Raw genomic sequence first — 27,121 nt, forward strand, 5'->3', positions numbered from 1 at the left:
CTTGGTGAAACCACACCTTGAGTATAATGTGTAGTTTTGATCTCCCTACCTAAATAAGGATATGCCATTGAAGGAGTGCAGTGGAGGTTCACTAGGATGATACTGGGAATGCAGCACTGTCCCAAGAAGAAAGATTGGATTGACTAGGCCTGTATTCACTAGAGTTTCAAAGGATGAAAGAGAATCTGATTGAAACGTATAAAACTCTAACAAGGCTGGACAGAAGAGATGCAGGAAGGATGTTTTCCCTGGTTGGGGAGTCCAGAACCAGGAGACACAGTCTCAGGATACAGAGTAGACCCATTTAGGACTGAAGTGAGGAAACAATTCTTCAAATAAGATAGTGAACCTATGGAATCCTCTACCACAGAAGACTGCGGTGTTGAAATCACTGAATATATTTGGGAAAAAAAGATAAATTTATAATTTTTTAAGGCATCAAGGGAATGGGGAGAAAGTGGGAATCTGGCATTAAGATACAGGATCACTGAATGGTCAGGAGGCTCAAAGGGCTGAATGGCCTATTTCAGCTCCTAGTTTCTATGTTTTATACTTTTCTATGCAACTTTTGGGTCTGGGCAGTTTAGCATTTCACATAATGAAGTGTAGCTGCTTTATCTGTCTAATTGTATCATCTGCCCAGTCACATATAGCAGTCAATTACCTCACAACATATGCAGTGCTTTACCCTCCTGCTACAAATTCCGTCACATGCTGAGAGACTAATGTATACAGAAAGCAGCTCCCAAAAGACTAACAATCTTTAAAACAACTTCTCCAGAAATAATCTGGCTCAGAAAATATTTGAAATATCATTGTTTTTAAAATATTAATTCCCAGTTTGCTGCATGTTCTCCTTTAGAATTTTTTCAATGACATTTTCTTTCAGACTTCACAATTCCCGCTTACACCTCCCTCCCCTTAACCCATCTCTTCAGAATGTAATCCCTTAGACCCCTCTTCCCCAGCGTTGTTCCCCCTTTATCTCTTATTCCAGAAACCCCCTCATCTCCCCAGCTTTCAAACAGTCCAATTGTTTAAAGTTTTGCTAACTCCCTTCCATTTGTTTACCTTCCTTCACTGGTTGCTCATTTCACATCTGAGCAACCACTAGTGTGGTGCACCTTTGCAATCTGAGAGACACAGAGCCATTGCAACAAAGAAAGAAGCTATTTAGCTAAATGAGTCCATGTCAGCTCTCAGTATTTATTTCATTCCTCTTATCTACCTTAGGGTAAAAGTTCAGCACAACATCGTGGGCCGAAGGGCCTGTATTGTACTGTACTGTTCTATGTTCTATGTTCTATTATAGTCCTGAAAGTTAATTTCCCTCAAGTGCCTAACCAATTAATCTCCTTTCCAATTTCCAACAATAGATGCCACTTCCATCCAGGGGCAGGAACAGAAATCATGGGGCCCAGTGCTGCTCCCGAGCAGTCCTCCCAATCCAGTCACCACAGAGATTCTTCCAACCTGAGTACAGTGGGCCTAGAACCCCAATTACTGGGCCCTGCTTCTAGCCACTTTGTGGGCAGGGACTTCCGGCTCACTACCACTTGTGAGAAAATGTTTTCTCTCTCAGCTCCCTTGTACTTTTGCCTGAAATCATAAATCTGCGTCCTCCAGTCCCTGTCACACCATCTAACGGTGTATATTTTCTTATCTAAATCAGTCATGATTTTGTACATCTCTGTAAAACCCCCTCTAAAGTCTCCTTTGCTCCAAAGAAAGCCACCAAAACTTTTCTAATTTAACTTTGCAGTTTAAATCTCTTATCCCTAGAAACTTTCTGATAAATCTCTTCTGCACAATCTCAAGGAGCCTCACATCCTTCCTAAAGCACGGTGACCAGCACTATTTCATTGAAAACCAGTAAGTGACAAAACTCAAGCTGAGATCTAACATGTTGGTTAACAGCAACGGTTTGCACAAATGCAAGCAAAGGGGCTTCTCATGCCTTTCATCAGGAAGCTCAACCTGCCCTTTAAAGGTCTGAGAACTTAGTTTCAAACTTTAATCCCACTGTTTGGAATTTGATTTTTGGCTTCTTGTCCAGTTTTTTTTCTGCTTGCCTTGCTTCCTGCTCCTAAGAGCAGCACAAGATTCCACACTGAGGGAAGGAGAACTAAATTAACAATAATTATAACGTGGCAACATCTTGGCATTATCACCGATTGATATACCCCTGGCCTGGTGAGCAGTCAACGAAGCTACTGCGTGTGGCCTCCAGGCCGTTGTTTGCTTGGAGCTGACGCTCTGAGTTGTGTTCCCAGCGTAGTTGTTGCTGCTAGCCGAGGAAGCTCCTCCACAATCTGAATCATCAATGTTACCTCCGGTACAGCCCTTGCGCAATCTAGAGGTACGAAGACACTAATATCAGATGTCAAACCTGGACATTTAGTTCCACAGGGGCAATTGCAGCCTCTCTAGAAAAATTATCACAATTCATAAACTGATGGGCACTGCTTAGTTTGAAATACACTGGTGATCACAAATGTTGAAATTCATTCTCAACAGAAGTATAATATGCAATAAACGGTATAAAGAGAAATAGAATCAAAGACATTAAGGTGAACATTAGCATGAGTAAAGCAAGAGGTGAAGTCATTTTAATGGTCAACAAAGGGTACTATCTAATGCAGCAACAAGTAAAACATTCAACATTTTCAGCTTCTATTATCAGGAGATTAAAGGACATTAGGTTAAGATAAATACTTAGTCAAAATGTTTTCGTTTATGTAGCTCATGAACTTTAAAAGTCTGACAGTTAACAATTATAGAATCACACAGCCCAGAAGGAGGTTCTCTGACTCATTGTACTTAGGTCAGGTCTTTGAAAGAGCTATCCAATTAGTCCTGCTGCCCAGCTCTTACCACATCCCTGTACATTTTTCCCTTAAAGTATTTATCCAATTCTCTTTTAAAACTTATCTACTGAATCTGCTTCCACCCCTCTCTAAGACAACAAATTTCAGATTGCTTCATTCACCTCTGGATTTATTGCCAGTCATTTTAAATGTGTCTTCTGATTACTGACTCTTCTGGTACTTGAAATTACTTCTGTTAATTTACTTTTTACTTTACTATCTCCTCTTAACCTTCTTTGCTCCAAGGGGAAGATTCCCAACTTTCACACCCTTTTCACATAACTGAAGTCTGTCATCCCTCGTACTATTTTAGCAAACGTCTCTGTACCCTTTCTAAATCCTTGTTATCCTTCCTAAAGTGTAATGCCAGATGTGCCCACAATATCCCAACTGAGGCCTAAAGTATTATTTTCAAGTTTAAAGCATAATTTCATCACTTTTATATTCTGTTCCTCTTTTAATTAAGTCAAGGAACCAATAATGCTTTTTTGGACAACCTTTTCAACTGCCACCTCCATGTGTTCTGCACCCCCTTCAAAAGTGTCCCACTTTGTTCATATTGCTTCTCTTACCCTTCCTTCCAAAACATATCACTTCACAATTCTCTAAACTTCATCCAGCATCTGTCTGTCCATTTTACCAGACTATGTCCTGAAGTCTGTTCTGTCCTCACTCTTCACTACGTATCTGAGTTTTGTATCATCTGTCCCATACCCATCCAGATCATTTCTATATATCAAAAAAAAACAACAGAATGCAATTTGGGACTTTGATGAAAACGGCCTAAATGTATATCAGCCACATAAGCCATTTCCATTCTTTCTATTACTTCATCAAAGAATTTGATCAAATTAGTCAAAAATCATATTCCTTTAACAAATTCAAATTAACTTCTATTCACATACTTCTCCAAATGCCAGTTAATTTTCTTGGAAAATTTCATCTCTAAAACCTTCCCATCGTCAATATTAAAATGAATGGCTCATAGTTCCTGGATCTAGCCTGCTCTCCCTGAACAGAATGTAACATTTGTAATTCAGCTTTGCTCAGTACAATCCCTATATCCATTAGAAGATCGGAAAATTTTGGCCACAGCCTCCACAATTTCTACTCTTAATAAGTAGATCACTAAAAACTAGACCTCTTACCCACTTTGAGGATTATCAGTATTTTGAACTGCCTCTTCATCTACTTTTATCCAGTCCAATATCACTATTGCCTCCTGTTTGCAGCTACATTTAGTGGCAACATTCTTTGCTCTACTGAAGATAGCTACAAAGTTCCTATCTTGTACATCAACATTGTATTAAAAAGCTAATGTGTGCACATTCTTCCTGATCCCAAAAAAGCAACATCCTGTTGTGACACATTTGGAGTGATGTCCTCCCAGCACCATCTCTGTTCCCCGCTGCTGTTAATGGACTGTCTGGCCTCCAGTATGATGATTCTTCTCTCTCAGCAATTTGATACTGGCATCGTTCCTGCCACAGCCCCTGCAGCCTGACACTCAAACCCTCTGCACGTTCTCAACTTTTGCAACTGTAAATCCTTTAGATTGTAGACATTTATTGAACCTAAAAGGTTGTGTTCTAAAAAAAAATCCACAAATTTAGAATCATAGAGATGTACAACACAGAAACAGACCCTTTGGTCCAACTTGTCCATGCCAACCAGATACCCTAAATAAATCTAGTCCCATTTGCCAACATTTGGCCCATATCCCTCTAAACCCTTCCTATTCGTATACCCACCCAACTGCCTTTTAAATGTTGTAATTGTACCAGCCTCCACCACTTCCTCCGGCAGCTCATTCCATACATGCACCACCTTCTGCATGAAAAAGTTGCCCCTTAGGTCCCTTTTAAATCTTTCCCCACTCAGCTTAAACATCCGCCCTCTAGTTTTGCATTCCCTACCCTGGGGAAAAGACCTTGACTATTCACCCTATCCATGCCCCTCACAATTTTATAAACCTTTATAAGGTTACCCTTCAGCCTTCAATGCTCCAGGGAAAATAGCCCTAACCTATTCAGCCTCTCCCTACAGCTCAAATCCTCCAAAATTCTTGTAAATCTTTTCTGAACCATTTTAAGTTTAACAACATCTCTCCTATAGCAGGGAGACCAGAACTGAACGCAGTATTCCACAACCGGCCTAACCAATATCCTGTACAGCCACATAATATGACTTTCCAACTCCTATACTCAATGCACTGACCACCAAAGGCAAGACACCAAACACCTTCTTCACTACCCTGTCTATCTGTGACTCCACTTTCAAGGAACAATGAACCTGTACTCCGAGGCCTCTTTGTTCAGCAACACTCCCCAGGACTTTACCATTAAGTGTATTAAGTCCTGACCTGATTTGCCCTGCCAGAGTTTAGCACCTGAAATTTACCTAAATTAAACTCCTTCTGCCACTCCTTGATCCATCGGATCAAGGTCCCATTATACTCTAAGGTAACCTTCTTTGCTGTCCGCTACACCATCAATTTTCATTTCCAATTGTCATCTTCAAACTTAGTAACCATACTTCCTATATTCACATCCAATGTAAAGTTCAAAACCTTTCCAGCAACTTTTTAATTTCAACACACCTCCAACTTTTATCCTTTAATTTTTATGTTTAACTCTTCACTTTCACATTAAGTCTCCAGATACTGTAGGTAAGGCATGGTATGTTTTTGTTTTTGAGATTGATACGTAAAACATGCATGCCATTCAAAAATCTGGTGAGATTGTCTTGGGACTATTTTCCTTGGAGAGGCGGTTGGATAAAGATATTCAAAATCATGAAGGCTCTGGACAAAGGAGATTTGGACAAACAGTTCTCATTTGTGAAAAGATCAAGAACAGGAGGATACACATTTAAAGTTATTGGTTAAAGAAGCAAAGGCAACATGAGGAACATTTTTTTCAATGTGTTGGCTAAGGTCTGGGATACAATGCCTGAGACTGTAGTGGAGGTAGGTTCAATCAAAAGGGAACTAGATTGTCATCTGTAAAGGAAGGAAGTGCAGGTTTATGGGGAGAAGGCAAGAGAATGACATAAGTTGAGTTACTTATTCAGAGAGCTGGTGGAGGAACAATGGGCCAAATGGGCTTTGTTTTTTTGCACTGTAACCATGTTGCAATTCTGAGACTAACATGCTGATGTACAGGATTTATGCTGTGGCAGTTAAGTTTCCCTGTGACACCAGTAAACAATGCTCTAATGGGATTTCCAAAACTAGTCTGATTACTGACCTATAATGATCTCAATAACTCGACAAAGAACTGACTGGAAACACTAGTGAAGTATGCAACGAAGATAGGAATGTGGAGAAATAAGAGACCAACTATGCCAGTGAAATAGTGAAGAAAATCAATATCAGCTTACACACCAATACACCAAGATGGAAGACCAAGATGAAGCTGCCGGCAATTGCTATCCGGCAGTTAGGAACCCACTGGAAAACAGTGGCTGGGATGACCCTGGCCTTAAACACCACCTCAGCTGTCACTTCACAGGGTGCAATGTCTCTTGTGAGAGCTAAGGACCAATTCGTATTGGCAGGAAAGTCTGATTCCCACTACATGTGAAGAAATCTGTGAATAGATGGTTACATGAAAAAGTCCAAAGAAAATTGTTTTAAGTCTTTAGCATGCATTTGCAGAAGGTTACAGAGATAGGAAGGGGCAAGACAAAGAGGAAACTGAACACAAAGATGAGAATCTTAAATTATTGGAATCAAGAGACTGGGAAACAAGATAGATTAATAATTACTTCTGCCACCTGGAAGTGAACCACATGTTGAGATTCTCCAAACTGATTGGACCTCCCCAGATATTCTTGAGCTGCTTGTGTGATCCAGCGTAGGATGTTGTAAGGGGTGAGACATAAATTGGATAGCCAATTGGCTGATCGCATGAGGAATTGATCATGTTTCTCAAGGCCTGCTTAGCATTTTGAATGCTGCCTCGCTCTGGGTTGCGATTCTGGAGGAACACCAGCTCGAGTTGCTGTCCTGCCCACAGACCTTTCACACATTCTTTATTTACCTATTGTCAGAGAAAATGTACAATATTGTATCGTACTATGAATATAAATAAAACATATGCTACAAGAAAAGTCCTCTCATCTTGGAAGCAAGATGAACCATAAATAGAACATGAAACAAGTAATAAATCCATTAGCAAGTTCAGAAGAAAATTCCTGACTGACAGAATGTGGAACTCTCACACAGACTAGTTACGGCAAACAGTACAGATACATTTCAGTAGAAATTAGATAAGTACAAGAGGGAGAAAGAAATAGACGTCCATCTTGAGAAGGTTAGATGAAGAAGGATGTTTCTCAACTCAAAGACATAAATACCAGTGTAAATTAGTTGAACCTTATTTATAGCTCCTAGTTTTCTTTTCCATACGTGGGGAAGACCGTGCTCTCTACATCTATCCTCAATTTTAAAGACCTCCAAAAAGATGCATTTCTATTGTGTCTTTCATGATCTAAAATCATCTCATAGTGCTTTGAAGTGTAGTCACTACTGCAAAGTTGGAAATGTGACAATTAACAGACAGCAAATTCCCAGAGATAACAATGAGATAATGGTCAGATGATTAAATTTATTTTTGTGACATTGTTTGAAGGATAAATACTGGCCTGAAAGGCTCACTTACTCTTCAAATTTGTGCGTTAGAATCCATCACATCCACCTAAGAGTGCAGAAGGGTCCTCAGGTTAAAGGTTTGTCTGAAAGATGTCTTCTCCAACATGCAGAACTCACTCCTCACTGCATTGGAGTGTTACACTGGATTGTGGGTTCATGTTTCTGAAGTGGGACTTAAATCTACACTCTTATTGCTCAGAGGCAAGCATCCACTCCTTCCATCACTGACGCTCAGTAGCTACTTCTATCTGGAAGGACAAGGGCAGCAGATATATGGAAACACCACCACTTTTAAGTTCCTCTCCAAGCCACTCATCATCCTTCACTGTCACTGGGCCAAGATCCTGGAATGCCCCCCCAGTAGCATTTTGGGTTAAGTCACAGCAGATGGACTGCAGTGGTTCAAGAAGACAGCTCACCACCACCTACTCAAGGGCAACTATGGATGGGCAATAAATGCTGACCAGCCAGCAACACCCACATCCCACTTATCCAGATCGATATCAATTAGTTCACTACCATCCTTCCTCTTTTCCATAGAAAAGAACCCTAGCTTTTATGGTACATCTGAATGAAAAGTATGTTAACAGTGACTACCTTCACTACTTTAAAGCTGATATAACGACGATGGAGCATAATTATCTTGTATTCATCAACTCCATCATCGACTACATGTCGGAGTGCGAGTAAAGCCTCTGCGTTTGACAGGATGGACTGGCGCCATAGTGGATCTCCTTCGTGACAGATGACCATTGTCTGCTCATGGCTGCTGATGGCACTGTACAGAATCTCAGGGTCCTCATATTCATCGGATGAAGTGAAGTGATCCTGGACACAAAAAAAATACATCCTGATTCCTTGGGTCAACAGTTTAAGAATGGGGCTAGCACCTACTCTCAAGCAGCTGTTATACTGACCGGATTTATCTGCACTATATTTGATTCCCACCAGAAAAGACAGAGCGCATTTCCTTTAGCTCACAGCCTCCTCCCTTTGTCAACTCAATGTTTCCCTTCCTGGTCACCCTAGTATTTTTGTCTGTCTGGTCTGTGACCTCAGGCTGTCTCTCTGTTTCTGTGACTTCAGTCTCCTCTACAACCACAGTTTCTCTACCACTGAGTTTGTAGTGTACCAGGCCTGCAAAGTGTGTAGTGAGTCAGACCAGGAATCTATCAGAATTAGCAACCATCTCCAGGTGACTACTGAAAATAATCCAGAAATTCTTAATAGGACATGCAAAATGTTATTTGATATGGAGCGAATCAGGGTGGGTGGGTTTGGTAGGTGGCCACAATTTTAGTCTGAGGGGACAGTTGGGGGTGGATGAGGATTGTAGCTTATGGTGGCCAGATGGTTGTAAGGCATCAATTCTATTGCTGTTAAAGATAGCAGGTTCCAGAGCTGGGTTGAGGCTGCTCTCTGTTGAGCCTGAGGGTTGTTTGGGACATCATCACCAGCTGCAGTGCTGCTGACAATGGAGGAAGTGTGGATGAGGAGTGTCATACCCAAGGATTAGTCCTCACCAGACAAGGCGCAAGGCACAAGCAGGAATCAGTAGTCGGTACCTGGGCCTGGGGATGCAGTGGGGATAGTGTCAGACTCTGCCATTTTCGACCTGCCTCAAAGACGAATAGTAGCATCTAGGGGAGGAACAGTAAAGGTAGGAGGTCATGCGACATTTCCCAGAGAGTGTCTAGCCAGAATTGGCAAGACTGTGTCACATTTTTTAAAAATTTCACTGTTTTCAGAGTTATTTAAGGAGACATAAGGTGGTCAAAAGCAACATGGTCTCCTTGAAATTTATGACGACTATACCGTCAATGAAAATAAGGAAATGGTGGACATGTTGAAAATTAGGAAATGGTGGACATGTTGAAAATTACCTAGCATCAGAACTGACATTAGAGGACGGGGTCAGCATGCTGAAAATCACAAGAAAACTCAAGTTATGGACAGAGTTGCACTAAAATTATAATAAGCAAAATAACATAATGAAAATAATAACACTAAAGAGTTAACAATTATCCAGGACCGGAAAATCATCTCAGAGTTTTAATGGAGTAGGTGAGAACATTGCAGATATCTGTTCTATAATCTTTCAAAGCACATTTGGGAAGCATTCTTTTAGATTGGGAAATTAATCATGTCCCTGGGTTATATAAGAAACGTGAAAAGAAAACCCGGGAATTATAGACGAATCAGCCCATCTGTTGATGGGAAATCACTACCCTGAACAGCTACAGAAAACTTTTCAGCTCAAAGACAGCCAACATGGATATGTAAAAAGGTAGATGATGACTCCTAAACAGGATGGCAAGAAATACAGTGAAGATTCAAAAATTCTTGAATGAAAATAGGTAAATCATTAAATTGTCTTAAACAAGTACAATAAAAAAATTGAAAAACATTATTCGAAGGACAGCCTATATACTTAAAGCCATAGATTGCAAGAGGGAAGAAGTTATGCAAAGCCCAGGTTGCTCCACTCCTGGAGTACTGCGAGCATTTCTTCGTACTTCACCTTAAAGAGAATAAGGTGGCCTTGGAGGAAGTGCAATTTAGTTTCCCAGAATACCTGCGTTCCAAGGGTTAAATTACAAGGAAAGATTACTTAATATAATGTTTTATTCCTTGAAATTTAGAAGAATGTGGTGTGATTTCATTTAATTTTCAAGGTATTATGGGGAATAGATAGGTAGATAAAAATAGACTGTTTATGTTGGTTGAGGAAGCTGAATCTGAGACACATGGGCCCGAATCTTTTGAAAGCAGTGATCACTGTTGGATTGCTGCCCTCACACCTACTTTCCTACTGTGCGACCATATTCCACATGTCTGGGTCTAACATCCTATGCTGGAGGCTTCAGGTGTGTGTGGTGTGGCTTCGTTCACTTATGAATCCTTGAAGTGTAGGATCATTGGGGGAACCATGTTGTATCCACTATTTTTTACAGCAACAGCTGCCAAACTGAAGAGTTTAAATGTCCCAAAATCTCACTGAAATGCTACAGAGAGAAGGTTAACGTATAAAGTAACAAAAAAGTGTTCTGAAGAAGGGTCAATGGACCCAAAATGTTGACTATGCTTTCTTTCCACAGATGCTGCCAGAGTTTATGGGCTAGAGTGCCAGGAATTGAGTAAAGGAGTAAGCTTCCGTGGGTAAGAGATAGGGTGACAGGTGGGTGGCTAAGGAGGTAGATTTCCAGTGGGCAAGGGGTTAGGACAGCAGATCAGTGGGTAAAGGGGTGTGAGTAAGGTGCCAGGTAGTGGGTGGGGGACAGATGGCATGTAAGTGGTTGAAGAGGTAGGTGACAGGTAAATGGATGAGGGGTAAAGTAGGTCAGTGGCAAGTTGAATGTTGAGTATGAGAGGTGTTGGGATGGTTCGGGCCAGGTCAGGTTAGGAAATATGTTGGGGGTGTTAGTGAGGGTCAGATTTGGGCAAGTTTTAACCCTCTGACTTTTCCTGGATAATTAACCAGGTAAGTGAATTGGAACCTTCAGAGTTGTTGACCTTCAGAGGATTCCAGATACAGCTAAGTTTAAACCTCCCAGACTAATCATTGGTATTTGGTGCACTGGGACTTTTGAAACATCTGGTAACACATCTTTCAGGATACATTATTGCAATGACTATCTTCTGATTCAGAGATCTAGGCCATAGCCTAAAAATTAAATCCAGATCTATCAGGAGTGCAATTGGCAAACACATGAAAATTAAAAAGTGTGTCGTAGTTTCAAACTTTGTTCCACTAAGAACAATTAATGCTTGATCAACTGTTTATTTTAAATCTGAGACTGGTATATTTTGTCCAAAATATTGATGGATATAGGAAAAAGCTAAGGATGTGGAGGTATATGACAGATCAGCTATTATCTCATTGAAAGACAGAACTGGATTGAGAGGTTAAATGTTTTTGTTCCTATGTGTGCCTTATACAGTCTGTGAGATTCACAGTGTGCAATGTGGCAACAGATCATCCAATACTTTACTGCTGTTTTGATTTAATAAGTCCTTTTCATAAGTGAATTACAAGAAGAGGTGGCACAATGACCAGCAGCATGACTCTGATTCGTGATAGGATCCTGAACTATGTTTGAATATTAACAATTAAACCTACAGAATACTTTACGAAACATGGAATTTGCAGACTGGATCCTTTTTGCTGTAAAAGTCCACAAATCTGCTGTAGCAGGTATAAACAGCTTTGGAATGCAAACAGGAAACGCCTTCTTATTTCAATTAAATGTCATGTAGTGTCTGTAGCTGATGCCAGACCCAGAGTAAGTGGGTTTTCCAGCAAGAGGGAAGAAGTTGTACAAACAAATTGGGAAATTACCCAACATTACCTTCACCTCAATCTTTAGAGTATGCTTTCATATTGTTATATGTAACTGGACCAATCCAGAGAACATGGGTTCCATTCTACCAGGATAGTTTGAAAGCTTGAACACAATTCTTTAAAAATCTGGCAGTAAAAAGCATGATCAATAAATGTGACCACAAAGCTGTCCAATTGTCACAAAAACCCATCATTCCACTAATGTCCTTCTGGGAAGAAAACCTCATGTCCTTATCCAATCTGGTCTTTTTATGGCTTTGGTAGTGTATCAGTTTGCCTGCGGAAGTAACCTAACAAATTGGCTGCTATCAGTAGTTCTGAATGATGCAGTGCTAACCTCTCAGGGAAACTAGGGATGGGCAACAGATGCCAGCCTTGCCAGCAATGCCCACAATCCAAAAATGAAATTCAACAGATGTCAGAACAAAGTGATCTGGAGATCAAGGCTGATTGTGCACCCTTTGATCCCTTCCTGCAGAGTGTACTGTTAGCCCTCAGAAGAAATGTACAAGAATTATGGCAAGGATGAGAACCCTCAGTTACGAGGAAAGATTGGAGAAATTGGAGAGGAGAACACGTAGAGTAAACTTGATCAAAATTTTCAAAATCATGAGGGGTCTGTACAGAGTAGGTAGGTACGACCTGTTCCCATTTGTAAAAGGACTGAGAGCCAGAGGGCACAATTTAAGTTTTACAAAAGGAGTAAATGTGATACAAGAGAAAAAAGTTTTTCACACATTGAGGGGGGACTGGCTACACTTCCCATGCTTGCTGACACAGCGGGGAGCACAAACAACATTCTCTGTACAACATAAGGCTCCGATTCTATTGCAAGAAGGAAGACCTCAGACTCAGGGATCAGGTTGCTCTGGCCCCATACCCCTATAATTGCCTTGGGGTGGATGAATGCGGTGTAGATAGTAAAGTGTCAGTCCTGGGCACTTACCTTAAGGTGAGATTCAGCTGGACTGTGTTGCGACTGATGGAGACTTTCTCAACAGTGATGAGTTGGAGTAAACCCGCAGTGGCCTCCTCCCTGTTATGGATTTGTGTCTGAAGTTCTGTCTGACTGAATGTGACCCTGTAGTGTCCTATCTAGCAGGCGGGTCTGTGAAATATCTTCACTAATGTTTCAAATACCTTTTGTATGATCATGGGAAAAGATCATGTGAGTGGGTCTAGCCAAATAGCTCTTGAACCTGAAGAGCATGATGACTGAATGGCATGTTTCTGTGCTATGAGCTTCTACATTTATTGTTGTATAAGGCAGTTAGCTATGTTAAGCTTTACTCAATTCTTGTGGAGAGTTTACCATATTTCATTGTTTCCCTGAGGCTTCTGATGTGCCTGATCAATGTATCTCACCCTGATTACAGAGCATCTGAACAGTTAACATACCTGGTGAAGCTTCAGGGACATTCAGATTCCTGGGGCAACGACCTTATGCAGCAGATCTATGTCTTCAAAGATCCATTCCTGCTTGGCGGTGATTCTAAAATCTCCTTTAAATAACGCATGCAGGCCATACAGAAATGATTCCAAGCTGTAAAGACATGTGCAGAATTCAGTCCAGACTGGAGCATGCTTATTAATCCAAAAATGACAACATAATCATCTCCTCAACAATCTGTTCCCAAAACCTTCAGAAAAAATGAATCCAATAAATTGAATCACATAAACAATGTAAAAAATGCAACTGTTATTTGCTATTACCAAGTATTGTTAAACAACTTAAAAATGAAGAGGAATAGATATTAACCTCCCTATCCACAGCTTAAGTTCAGAGCCAGACCAAACACCAGTGAAATCAAGAAGCACTTACACATAAAAAGTGGCAGATGTTTGGAGCTCCTTCATCTAAAAGGCTGTGAGACAATTCAAAATTTTAAGTTTAAAATGAATTGATTTTTGTTGAGTAAAGGTATCGAGATATATGGCGCAACAGCAGATAAATGATGCTGAGGTACAGACCAGGAATGGTCTAATTCGAAGTCAGAATAGGTCTAAGGAACTGGATGGCCTCTCAATACCTCCCATTCTATAATCATCATTGTAATTCTTCCTTTGCCATTAAAGTAGCACAAGACAGTCACCCAAATCTGTTTTGAGCATTCACCTCCACCACCTATAATTCAGATACTTCATTTGTATTCATTCTTACAGTGTTCAGTGAAGGCCATCTCTGTCTATCTGAAGGAGCAGAGGGGAACTCAGTGTAGTAACTTGTTTGAAGGATGCCCAACTGACAGTGCAGCACTCCTGTTGTAAGAGTGGGAGTGTCAGTCTGGATCATGGGGTTCAGATCTCTGGACTTGAACCTGTTGTGTGCACTCCCACCAATATCTTCCAGGTTATACGTTCCTCAAAGACCTCGCGGTCTAGTGTGTGGGGAGTAGTTACCTGGTCATGCATCAATATGTTTTGTGCATTATCACAGAGCTTATTGGGATGATCTGTCTCAGGTTGGACTCATTCACCATCTTCAGATACTTTCATACTCGCTTCTGCTCCTCATGATATCATCAGAGTGTGTGGTGCTAATGTTATTTGGTCAAGTATAAATTCCTTCTGACTCTTTCGGACCCAGATACAACAACTAACCCCCAAGCTTTCCTTTTTGTTACATTATTGTTTTATATTTGGTTATGTAATTATACATATCACTACTCTATCTACCCCAATACTTTGACTTTACAAATTCAAACTACATAGAGGTTTCAGTTTTGTCCCTGAACATGTCCTCTTTGCACTGGGGAGAATGGTAGTTTGTTGGGAGAAGATAGTTGTTTTGGATCGACTTTCTGATGATCTGAAGTCTGTAATTCCCTCTGAACTAGAGTGCTCTTAACTTCTTGAATTTCTTTCATGGAGGACATCGTCCCTGCTAAAGCAGGGCAATTTTTATTTCTTCACTGTATCCTGAAATCTGGGCCATTGCTGGTCCCTTCTCAGTGATGGCTCCCGTACAGTTGCACGCACCACATCTTCATATCAGTATGAGTGGATTTTTGTTCTCAATCCATCCAAAGATCAATGCTGAAGTAGATCAAGCTATTACTTCAACTTGCTGATTAGTTTGGACTTTCTCATCAGCACTCAGTAATTGAACTGTTGGTAAAACAACTTGTTCACGTTCTCAATGTTGTTACTTGAATATTTATTCTTGCTTGGCATGATCCCCTTTACTGTTATTGACAATTCTCCCCGGACGATAAAGTGGTCAGATAGTTGACCTGAACTTGTATCCTCTGAGTCATATCAGTTTCTAATGTACGAATAGAATTTATCATCACTAGTTGTTCACTAAGCTGTGTTGCAATCCGACTCAATTTGGTTGCAGATTCTTCAGTGTCCTGTAATGGGCTACCCTGTTCATTACTTAGTTCTTTGCTTGTGCTTCCTTGCAGACATTGCTAGCTCTTGGAATCTTAACATTCTCTAAAGACGAAAGCAGTGCAAAATATTGCCAGCAAGCCAGTATTGTCACAGCTTTCCATATTATCGATAGTATTAAACCAATTTCTTATTCCAACTTAACTAATCTGATGCTATGAATTTAAGGAGACTTCGTGTCGAGGTGTTTATTGACCGGGCGTAATTTAATCCCTTTCACCTTTTGAATGATATTGAAGTCAATCAAGCCTTCCTGCTCAGGAGCAAGAATTCCTAATTGTGAAGCACGTACAGGTCTTTAGTATTTGGTGTACTCTATGTTGCAGAGTTGCTTGTAGTACACCTTGAACATTAAGTGCTATGCCCAAGACCATGTTGTGGGACTTCTGTTTGTTGTAGACGGTGTTTCTCAACCAAGGCTCGCTATCTGATAATATTGTGACACATGTATAAATTGAAATTTGAGAGATTCCTATTGACATAAATATCAGCAGCCAAAATGCTAGATTTGGGTAATCTATTTCCCATAGGAGGTCTTTGCACTTATCTTCTACTAAAGATTGTACTCTATCATTTATCTCTTTGCGTGTGTAGTTCTTTGGTCTCTTGCTTTCCTGTGGCTTGTCCTGCTTTCATATATTTTCTGAAAATGATCTAGTGATTTACATTAATTGCATTCAGTTTTGATTGCTAGACATTGCTCGCACTTGATGTTTCTTTGCTCCACATGTTGGCAAGGGTTTTTAATGTGTGATGTCCATCCTGTGGCTACAGTGGTTTTTCACATGTCTCTTTGTTGCTGTTACCTTAAGAATTAAATGGCTTTGATGATCTCCAAGTTTGATTTCTGCTCTTAGCAGTGATCTATGTTGCCGACTCATTCACAATTTGAATGACATTCCCTAGAGTCAGATCATCTTTAACTGCAACAAATCATACGACAGCTTATTGTAATGTCTACAACAATTCAGTGGCCATAGTCACAGTTCCCTACTAGACTGGAGAGATTATGAATTAAATAATCTGTAGATTCTCCCAGATGCTGAACTCTTCAATTGAGCCTTGGTTTTGCAAGGATTGAATTAGTTCTGAGGTTGAAATAAGTATCAAAGTTTTCAGGACCTCTTTAAATGTATACGTTGTTCCTTTTACCCCATGGCATGCTTTCACATCATCTGCTGAATTTGCAATTGCATAGAGTGTATGTACTTGTTCAGCTTCTGATTTAGTATCGTGTTTAGAAGCTATTCTATAGCTAAAGGACAAGTCATTTTCTCCAGATGACCAATTTTGTATTCTATTTGGTCCATCTCTAAAATTAAATTTTCTTAGCAGTACTATCTCTGGTACTACAGCTTCCTAACATGCTTTGATATTTTACGTGTTTTAAAGAATTTTATTTTGCAGTAATGCTAGTTCTACTGTAATTGCTTTGATGATATATTGACAAGAGCGCTGCCTTCTAAGCCTTGGTTGATGCTGTACTTGTAATCTTCGTTGAGCTCACTGCCCGTATTTACCTTTCTCCTGACTCATTAAACTCATAAAAGAATTTGGGAAAGAGAAGTCTGGGACAAAAACAAACATCTATTAAATGGAAAGACAAGAAAGAAAAAGAGCTAGGAAAGATTGTGCAATTGTATTGCAATTTTTATCCTAGGAAATAAAAGCAAAATGACACAGGACTTGCAAGGAATTATTTCCTTTCATGTAGAAGATAGCAGTATGAACCAGATCTTTAAACTGAACAGCTGTCCTACTGTCATCTGGGAGCTACAGAAAATTACAAGGTCAACAAACAATCTGTCAGCGTGCATACAGCCGCTGATGAACAGCAGATTTTATGATAACAGTCATATTCTCCATAGAGGAAAAATAGCCAATTTGCTGATTGTTGCTCTGATCAGTGGTCAGATTTGCTAATTCACAATGTAATTTATCTTAAATTTCTCATCCTGATGTTCAAATTCCTACATACTTTGCCTATTCTATCTTTGTAATCTCCTGCAGCCCTACCCATGTCCCCCTGTAATCTCTCATTTTTCCCTTGAGCAGCCCTGATTATAATCTCTCCATTTCTGGTGGCTGTGCACTAAGTTCCACCCTAAATCTCTCTGTCCCTCCTTCCTTTTTTTAAAGATGTTCCTTAAAAAACATGCTTTTGTTCATATCTGTGGATATTTCCATGCAAATTATCTTGTGGTTAAACAGTTTATTCGATCTGTCTGCTTGATATTGTTGCAGGGATTCCTCGCCCAGATATATTCCTTACAATAAGCTGCACGCACACAGTTAGGCATGTTGAAGGCCATTGTGTGTCTTGGGCTGGAAACCTATTGGTCAGACATGCCGATCAGTGTTTAGTACCCTACAATGAGCTTAGCCACTGGGCCCATGCATGCGGAAGGGAATATTTAGTATGATAGTAGCAGATTGGAAGATGCCCTCATTTTACAGAAAAAAGCCACAGACTGAGGAGAATTTGGCTTTGTTATAGAGATGTTATCTGTCTTAGATTGTTGGAGAATCAAAGGTTAATTTCCCTGACACTCCTGTAAACCAACGCTGGAGGCAATCATTGAGGCAGTTTATCTTCCATTAACCTCAAGGATCTAGGTAGATGTCCATCAACAGTACTGGGTGCAAAATGGCACTCATGCACTCCAACTGGTAAATTCCAGGTACTGAATGGACTATTCTGAAGCAAGGTTACAAACCTGAAATGTTAAATTCATTCCTCCTTCTGCAGATGCTGTCAGACCTGTTGAGTACGTACAGATTTTACTGTTTTTATTTATGATATTGGGGTTTTGCACAATGATGGAGCTGCCAATGTATGATTGTAGCCATGGCTGACATACCAGGCAACAAACAGCAGCAGAGAGTGGGAGGGTGAATCAGGGCAGGAGAAGGTTGTGCGATGTAAACTCCGTGAATACTGTTCAATCAGAGGTAAATTTAATCAGCTCAGAAACCAATGCCTGCACAATCAAGTACTTTCCCAGGATTCCACAGTCCCAATGCAGCTGTCAGGGCATTTTGAAGCAAGGCCTCTTTAAATTGTACAGTTTTATTAACAATAGGTATGGCGTAACTGCTGGATCTTGCAGGCCTGAAAAACTAGGTTACACGCTTTTTACTTAAAATCCCTATGAATGAAACAGCTTTTTCTCCTGCCGCTCAGATGTTTCTCCAAGCCCCCATCCTCCTAGTCTCTTGGTTTGGGGTCTTGGCAATTCTCAAACATGTGTTGATGATGGGAAATTGTTTGGGAAGCACTGAACATATCTTGCTCAGCATCCTTCTCTCCTATCTACTATCAGTTGAATTTTGTTAACTTTATACTGTGCTTGCCAAGTATTGAAGTAAGTAATCTACAATTATTTACATTACTAATGCCTCAAACTCAAAAACCTCTATTACATGTGTCCTTAATCTTATTTTTTGGAAAGGGTCATCAGAAAAGGGTCTAGGCTCGAAACGTCAGCCTTCCTGCTCCTATGATGCTGCTTGGCCTGCTGTGTTCATCCAGCTCTACACCTTGTTATCTCAGATTCTCCAGCATCTGCAGTTCCTACTATCTCCTTCAGCCTTTCTAAATAGCTCACAGTTAGAATGACTCCGCTCTGAACCTGAGCAATAATCAGACATATATATGGTCTCATCCATGTTAAAATAGCCTGTAACAACTAGGAACCAAACCTACTTTTGAGCACACCAATGTTGATTCACTTCACTAATAACTGATAAAATAAGTCAACGTTCATAATTCCACTAATTTCATTTCCACCTTTGCAAACACTCTGCATGGTATAGCATAGAATCCCTAATGTGGAAACAGGCCCTTCGGCCCAACAAGTCCACACTGAACCTCAGAGTAACCCACCTAATCTACACATCCCTGAGCACAATGGGCAATTTGGCATGGCCAATCCAACTAACCTGCACTTCTTTGGACTGTGGGAGGAAACCGGAGCACCCGGAGGAAACCCATGCAGACACAGGGAGAATGTCTGTGTGGAGTTTGCACAGTCGCCCGAGGCTGGAATCAAACTCAGGTTCCTGGCGCTGTGAGGCAGCAGTGCTAACCACTGAGCCACTGTGATTTTTAGTTTTTGTAAGTACATTTATGGCAACTTTAAAGTCCGTCTGATATTCCTTTAACCCATCCATTTATTTGTTCCAAATCTCTGATAGTAATCTTTACACAAGTAGCTTTGTCTTTACCATCCTGGGTGTCATCAGCAAAATTTGTGTTGTCATTAGAACACTGACTTCATAAGATTTCCATTTGAGTACAATGTACAGTATTTAACTTCATACAGTGGGAACTATTTTGAGGCTTTACACAGGGAACAGTACAATTTCATTAGGCTGGTGTATGGTATCGGGAAATACAATTAAAAAAAAAACAAATTGCAGCTTCTTTCATTCGAACAACATACAATATATATTGTAGAAGGTTTTTAAACTTTGAAAGAATTGGAGAGGATAGATAGATATAGAAGACTGTTTCCTGTAAATCATGGGCCCAGTATAGAAGACAATGGAAACATCTTTACAAAGAAAATTGAGGCTGTGGAATTCATTTCCAAGGCTAACAGTTAGGCAGAAACTTTGTCAACATTCATGATTAGATTAAATGCACAGTTAGACTACCATCCAAATAGTATGTTTCAATCCCTATCCTAGTGTTAGGAACCCAGCTGATGGGTAATACAGGACATGTCAGATCACAGAGTAAAACTTGTCTTGATAGGGCTTCAGTTTTATTTTGCTATTTGTTTACCCTGGTGGCCAGTCACTGCACATTTTCACATGAGGCTGACAATTTACTTGAAACATGAGAACAAAGATTATTACACATAAAAGGGAGAAAACCATGAACTAATTTACACTATCCAAAATATATTTTTAACAGTTTTATTACAAATAGTAGAAACAAAGATTCAACTCTTGGTACCCTCAACAGCAATCTTACAGATACTCCAACCCTAGTGAAGGGGCACCTTGAACCCACTTTCGAAGTTTCTTCTTCACTTGGCATGGCTATAATTGGTTTCTGGAGCTTTCTTCTCACTTACTTGTAAATGCTTTCAGAGTAAACAAACAGGTTTGGGCTCTCCATATCCTCAATTTCCAGCAGTTTTCTTTTTTGGATTTCCTTATAAGCCACTCACAACATTTATCCTAGCTCTGACTTTTGGGAAACTGCTATATTATTATCTTTTAGTTTTGACTGAACCTGCACACATTGCCTGATCTTCTAGATGGTTCAGTCTTTGTACCTGCCTGTGTCAGGGAGGCTAAGCAAAATCATCTTTTTTTCTTTTCTACACTTTGTTTCTAATGTGTTAAACTGTTAACCACTTGCTCTAATGCAAAGCTGTAAAACCCCATTAAAATAAAAAAAACACTAAACTTCAGACACCCCTGTAGCACGAGAAGCAAGCTGAGTCTAAGAGGGAGTGAATTTGAGGGGATATGGTTAAAATGTCATTAGGTGGGGACATGGTATCATGCATATCATTGTATACTGACCTGCATTTACGAATAAGTCTGATGGGGATTGGGCATGAAATGGAACTGTTCCATTGTAAAAACTACATTCAGCTTAAAATTCCTATCTGGTACCACAGAGCCTCATTGCCTGTAACACGGTTCTTATTTGTAACATAAATAAAGTTCTCATTTGGACAGCTGGTATAGACACAATGGTGTGAATGGCCTACATTTGCCTTTAATATTTCTGTGATTTTGTGATTATATACTGTTTTACCATTGAATTGGCTAAAACCATGGTAGATTACCTGATGGACATGTTATGCGTTGCGGTTCCCAAAGCTCTTCTGCCAAAAATAGAAAGGCTGAAACAAAGGGTTACGAGTGGAGAATCCCCATCACTTCTCACAGGCTGTAACGCAACACAGAATGGGGCAGCATTACATGCAATTCATAACCTGTACATTTGGCACCACAACTTAGACACAAACTGTGCAGCACTGATGAGGGCCATTACTCCTTCCAAAAGCATAACTCTGAAAATTTTCCTTTTTAAGTATATAACTAAATTCTAAGTCGACATAAGATTTACAATAATTGACAAAAGAACCAAGGTTTGGATGGGGAGAATCTTTTCCATGCAGTGAGTTGGTAGTCTAGAATGCACTGGGTTGAAGAAAACAGATTCAAGAAAAAAATTTAAAATGAAATTGGATATATACTTGAAAAGAAGCAATTTGCAGGGCTGTAGGAAAACAGCAGGGAAGTAAAACTAAATTGATAGCTTTTACAAAGGCAGCATAATGCAAATGCTGGAAAATCTAAATAAAAACAGAAAATGCCGCAAAGACTCAGCAGATCAGACAGCATCACAGAAAGGAAACAGAGTTATCATTTCAAGTCATAATGAAGACTTCAAATGAAGGATTAACATTACCTCTACTTCTCTCTACAGATGCTTTCTGACCTGCTGAGTATTACCAGCCTGTCTGCCATTCTGATCTGTATCTTCAGTCCATTTCTCTGCCTTGGTTCCCTAACCCCTTCATGCCCAAAAAAAATCTATCAGCCTTATTTTTGAAATTTTCAGGTGACCTCTAGAATAATCAACTTGTTTTTGTGGGAAGTGGAGCTCAAAAGTTCTTACTACCCTGAATGTGAAGAAGGTCTTTATGGCATCACTCCAAATGGCCGAGATCTAACTTTAAGATTTCCCCAGTAGGGAATATAGTTCCCCTGCAATTTCCGTATCAAATCCCTGAATTATCTTCAATATCTCAATTAGGTCATCTTTTAATCTTTTATACTCTGGAGAATATGATTCTAATCACACTGTCTATCTTGATAATTTAATCCTTGTAGCACTGTTATCATTAGAAAGACATTCAGCAAAGAGGCCCTTTGGCCCTTTGAGTCTGTGCTGACTGATCTACACTAACGTCATTTTTTAGCACTTGGCCCATAGCCATGAATGTTATGACATTTCTCATCCACATACTTTTTAAAGATTATGTTTCCTGCCTTTAATACCCTCCCAGGTCATGCATTCCAGATTCCCATGACCCTCTGGGTGAAAACGTTTTCCTCAAATTCACTCTACACCTTCTGCCCTTCACCTTAAAATTATTCCCCTTCATTACTGACCCTTCAACTAAGGGGAACACAGTTGCTTCCTATCCACCCTGTCCATGCCCCTCATAATCTTAAACACCCCACTCAGGTATCCCCTCTGCCTTCTCTGCTCTGAAGGAAATAACCCAAGCCTATCCAGCCTCTCCTCATAGCTAAAAAGCTCCATCCCAGGCAATATCCTGGTAATCACCTCTGTACCCTTTCCAGTGCAATCACATCCTTCTTGTAGTGCGGTGAACAGAACTGCAAGCAGCACTCCCACTGTGGTCAAAACAAAATTTCGTACAACTTCAATGAAAATCCCCTGTTCTTGTAATCAATGCCATGACTGATAAAGGGAAGTTCCCATATGCCTTCTTAACTAGTCTTGCCACCATCAGGGACCTGTGGACGAGCACCCCGACATCCATTTGTTCCTCTGAGCTCCCAGTGTCCTGCCATTCATTGAGTGTATCATTGGGGGAAGAGAAGAGGACTTTTAAAATCAGGTAGTAAATGTAACTCTCCTAGGACCTCTAATAAAGACATTTTATTAATAACTATAAAGATGGTCTGAAAAGCTGGGCTCTTGTGTCTAGAAAAGAAAAAACTGAAGGGTGACCTAGTAGAGGTCTTCAAAATTATGACAGTGCAGACTTAGAGAAGATGTTTCCATTTGTGTGGGCATCCAAAACTAGAGGTCATAAATATAAGATATTCACAAATAATTCAATCTGGAATTCAGGAGAAGCTTTTTTGCTCAGAAAGTGATGAACGTGTGGAACATATTAGTGCTGAGGGAGAAATAAACAAAGGAGTGAGATTAAGAAAGGTGAGAAGAAGCTGCAGCACTGCCATATACTATTTGAGCCAAATGGCTGTTTCTATTTTGTACATTCCATGGAATTCTATAGTGAAATAATGGGAAATGAACAGAATGACTAGGAATGAAATTATAGAAGGGTGAATTGAGAAATACAATTTAATTGTGTACCTTTGTCCTTTTACCGGTGCAGTGTTGAATCCATTCTAAATAAGCATTACAGAAGCTGGCTCTTGAGATTCCCTTGAGACAATGATCATAGTCTTCATCAATGTTCACATTAAAAACTCCTGGGTCCCTATCAACATAATTCCACGCTGTGCACAGATGCAGAGCTTCCTGTATGGATTCATTGCGTAACCAGTCTTCCAGTTTTGGAGAACAAATCAAGTAATATATTATGCTCTGCCAAGAGAAATTTGTTAATACACAATCTCATCTCACTGTTGTAACAGATGTGCATATTAATACTAACTGATTCCAGTACAATTTCATTGATAATAATTCACAGAATACATTGAAAAAAAAATGACTTGAATGCCACATTTATCCATTGTTTAATGCTGAAACATGAAATACACTTCTTAAAACATTTGTTTTAAGGAAGGAAATTGCTTTGGTAATGACTATATGCATTTGTAGAGAAATTTTAAAATAGAGTCACCCAAAGGTGCTTTACAGGGACACAAGGGAAAGGGAGTACAAATCAAAGGAGGAGATGTTAGGAAAGGAGGATGTGGGTTTTTAAGGGGAAACGGTGTAGGAAGTTTATTCAGAGTATGGGGCTTAGACTCAAAAAGTGTAAAAGGTTCTCATTCTGTCAGATTTAATTACAGTTCAGGGCACAAATAACTCAATGTAAAGTTGTCTACCCGTACGTGTCATTTTCATTATTCCATGACACAAAATTCAACTGCTTCCAAATCATTTTTGAAATTTGAGAGGCTCCTCCACTTTATCTGATACTTCTGTCTTAATTAATCAACCACCTGTGTCCTGGGTTTACTGTCACTAGTCACTTGCTTATTATGCCCATACATTTGTTTTCTGCAACCATGTTTCATTCTGATTGGTTGAAGCTACATGGAGGATAACATAGTCACACATTTCAGTCACAGTTACTCACTAACAAGATCTCATGTGACCTATGTTAATCACTCCTGCTCTTGGGTTTCACATTAATGATGCCAGGCATGGCTAAGTGAATGGTTATGTTTCACCTCTGGGTCAAATGGTCATGGGTTTAAGCTCCACTCCAGAGACTCGAGCATAAAATCTAAAGTGAAATTGGGGTACAGTACTGTGGGAGTTCTGTACTGTTGGAGGTGTCATTTTTCAGAAGAAATACCAAAAGAGGTTTTATCTGCCCTCTAGTTGGTATCATATTGCTGTTTATGGGATTTTGTTGTGAGCAACAGTGATTACACTTCAAAATAAAAGTATTCCATTAGTTATAAGGCACTTTTGGAGGGTCTAAGATTGTGAAAGGCTTTGTATATTTGCAAGTCTTTCTTGCATTGAACACATCCCTATTTGGTATCAAGTACAAAAGCACCGCTTAAACTATATTGAAGGGACCTGATAATTTCAGGAAGTTCAGTGAGTTTCTGCATTTCCCTGAAGAGTGTTTACTCTTTAGGGATCAGGCTGTTTTGGATCTGGTGATGCGTAATGAGGCAGGTTTGATAAATAATATCAGAGTAAAAGATCCCCTCGGAAACAGTGACCATTTTTTGCTATAGGAAGGATGTTGTGAAACTTGAAAAGGTTCAGAAAAGATTTACAAGAATGTTGCCAGGGTTGGAGGATTTGAGCTATAGGGAGAGGCTGAATAGGCTGGGGCTATTTTCCCTGGAGCATCGGAGGCTGAAGGTGACCTTATAGAATTTTATAAAATCATGAGGGGCAGGAATAGGGTGAATGGCCAAGGTCTTTTCCCTGGGGCAGGGGAGTCCAAAACTAGATGGCATGGGTTTAAGGTGAGAGGGGAATGATTGAAAAGTGACCTAAGGGACAACTTTTTCACGCAGAGGTTTGTGTGTGTATGGAATGAGCTGCCAGAGGAAGTGGTGGAGGCTGGTACAATTACAACATTTAAAAGGCATCCGGATGGGTACATGAATAGCAAGGGCTTGGAAGGGTATGGGTCAAATGCTGGCATATGTGAACTAGATTAATTTAGGATAACTGGTTGGCATAGGGTCTAGGCCCAAAACGTCAGCCTTCCTGCTCCTCTGATGCTGCTTGGCCTGCTGTGTTCATCCAGCTCTACACCTTGTTATCTCAGATTCTCCAGCATCTGCAGTTCCTACTATCTCTGAAGTAATATAAGGCAGTCAGCTTCTTTTTAAAAAAAAGGAAGACATACACCAAAGTGAATATAGATCCCGGAGAGAATGAGGTTGGAGAAATAATAATAGGAACCAGAAGAGTTGAATGAATATTTTGGATCAATTTTCAAAGTTGAAGATACTATTCGTGTTCCAAAATTACTAAATAATCAAGGGCAAAAGGAGAAGAAACAAATATAATGACTACCACTAGAGAAAAAGTGCTAGGATAACTAATGGGCTGAAAGACCAATGAATCCCCTAGACCTGACTGGACTCATCTTAGGACATTAAAGGAAGTCGTTATAGAGAGATTGGATGCATTGCTATTAACTCTCCAAGAATGCTTACAATATGGAAATGTTCTACAAGATTGGAAAACTGCCAATGTAGCACCTTTATTTCAAAAGGGAAGGAGTCAAGAAAAAGGTAAAGACAAGGTAGTTAGCTTAACATCTGTAATTGGAAAAATATTAAAGTCTATTACAAAGGATGTAATAGCACGGCATTTAGAATGCAATTTATGATAAAGTGGAGCCAGCATGGCTCATGATGGGGATATCACGCCTGACAAATTTACTAGAATTCTTTGAGGAGGTGACAAACATGATACTTAAGCAGAAGCAGTGGATGTCATATATTTGGATCTTCAGGAGGCATTTGATAAGGTACAGCACATTAGGCTCCTTAATAAGATTCCATAGTGTTGGAAGTAGCATATCAACATGGGTAAAGGATTGGTGAACTAATAAAAGACCGAGTTGGAATGAGGGGACCTTATCAGAATGGCAGCTTCCAATTAGTGGAGTGCCACCGGGATCAGTGCTACGGTAAAAATTATTTTTAATATTTATAAATGGCTTGAATGAGGAAAGTGAACTTACTATAGCCAAGTTTGCAGATGACACAAAAATAAGTGGAAAGACGAGTGATGAGGATGACGCAGTCTGCAGAGGGATATAGGTAGTGGGCAAAAAATTGGCAGATGGAATATCATATGAGAAAATGTGATGTTATACATTTTAGCAGGAAGAGGAGAAGAGCTAAATATTATTTAAATGGAGAAAGCCTGCAGAAAGCTACAGCACAGAGGGATTTAGGAATCCTTGTGCATGAATAAAAAAAACACTAGCATACAAGTTCTGCAGGTAATAGAGAAGAGAAAATGGACTGTTATCATTTATTTCAAAAGGAATAGCTTATAAATGTAGGGAGGTTTTGCTATAGCTATACAAGGAACTTCTGAAGAATTTCTGAAGAAGGGTCTAGTTCCAAAATGTCAGCCTTCCTGCTCCTCTGATGCTGCTTGGCCTTCTGTGTTCATCCAGCTCTACACCTTGTTATCTCAGATTCTCCAGCATCTACAGTTCCTGCTATCTCAGGTAGAATAACATACCTGTTTGTAGGTTACATGGAACTCTGCTTGTTCCAATCCCATTTGGGTCCAACCCCACAACTATTTCTCTAGTACGGCACATTGAAGCCATCATTGGTGCTGTTTCTCTCCTCATTTGGAATTGAAAAAAGTTATCAACTTCACTTCCAATTTCCACCCTGCTTGCACCTTCAACTGGTCCATCTCTGTCTCCTCTCTTCCCT

At 39.9% G+C, this 27,121-nt stretch overlaps 1 protein-coding gene across 1 annotated transcript in view; it reads right to left on the reverse strand.

Annotated features, from left to right (window-relative positions):
• The window catches only part of LOC109926987 (pecanex-like protein 2), a 166,917-nt gene that overhangs the window by 5,835 nt on the left and 133,961 nt on the right, over positions 1-27,121 (reverse strand). The window contains 6 exon segments of the mRNA XM_048597091.1: positions 2,184-2,353; positions 6,636-6,910; positions 8,119-8,349; positions 13,262-13,406; positions 21,067-21,170; positions 23,364-23,597. Of these exon segments, the coding sequence (XP_048453048.1) occupies positions 2,184-2,353; positions 6,636-6,910; positions 8,119-8,349; positions 13,262-13,406; positions 21,067-21,170; positions 23,364-23,597 (1,159 nt within the window).

The sequence above is a fragment of the Rhincodon typus genome, chromosome 5 (assembly GCF_021869965.1).
Source record: "Rhincodon typus isolate 14 chromosome 5, sRhiTyp1.1, whole genome shotgun sequence".
Classification (NCBI taxonomy): domain Eukaryota; kingdom Metazoa; phylum Chordata; class Chondrichthyes; order Orectolobiformes; family Rhincodontidae; genus Rhincodon; species Rhincodon typus.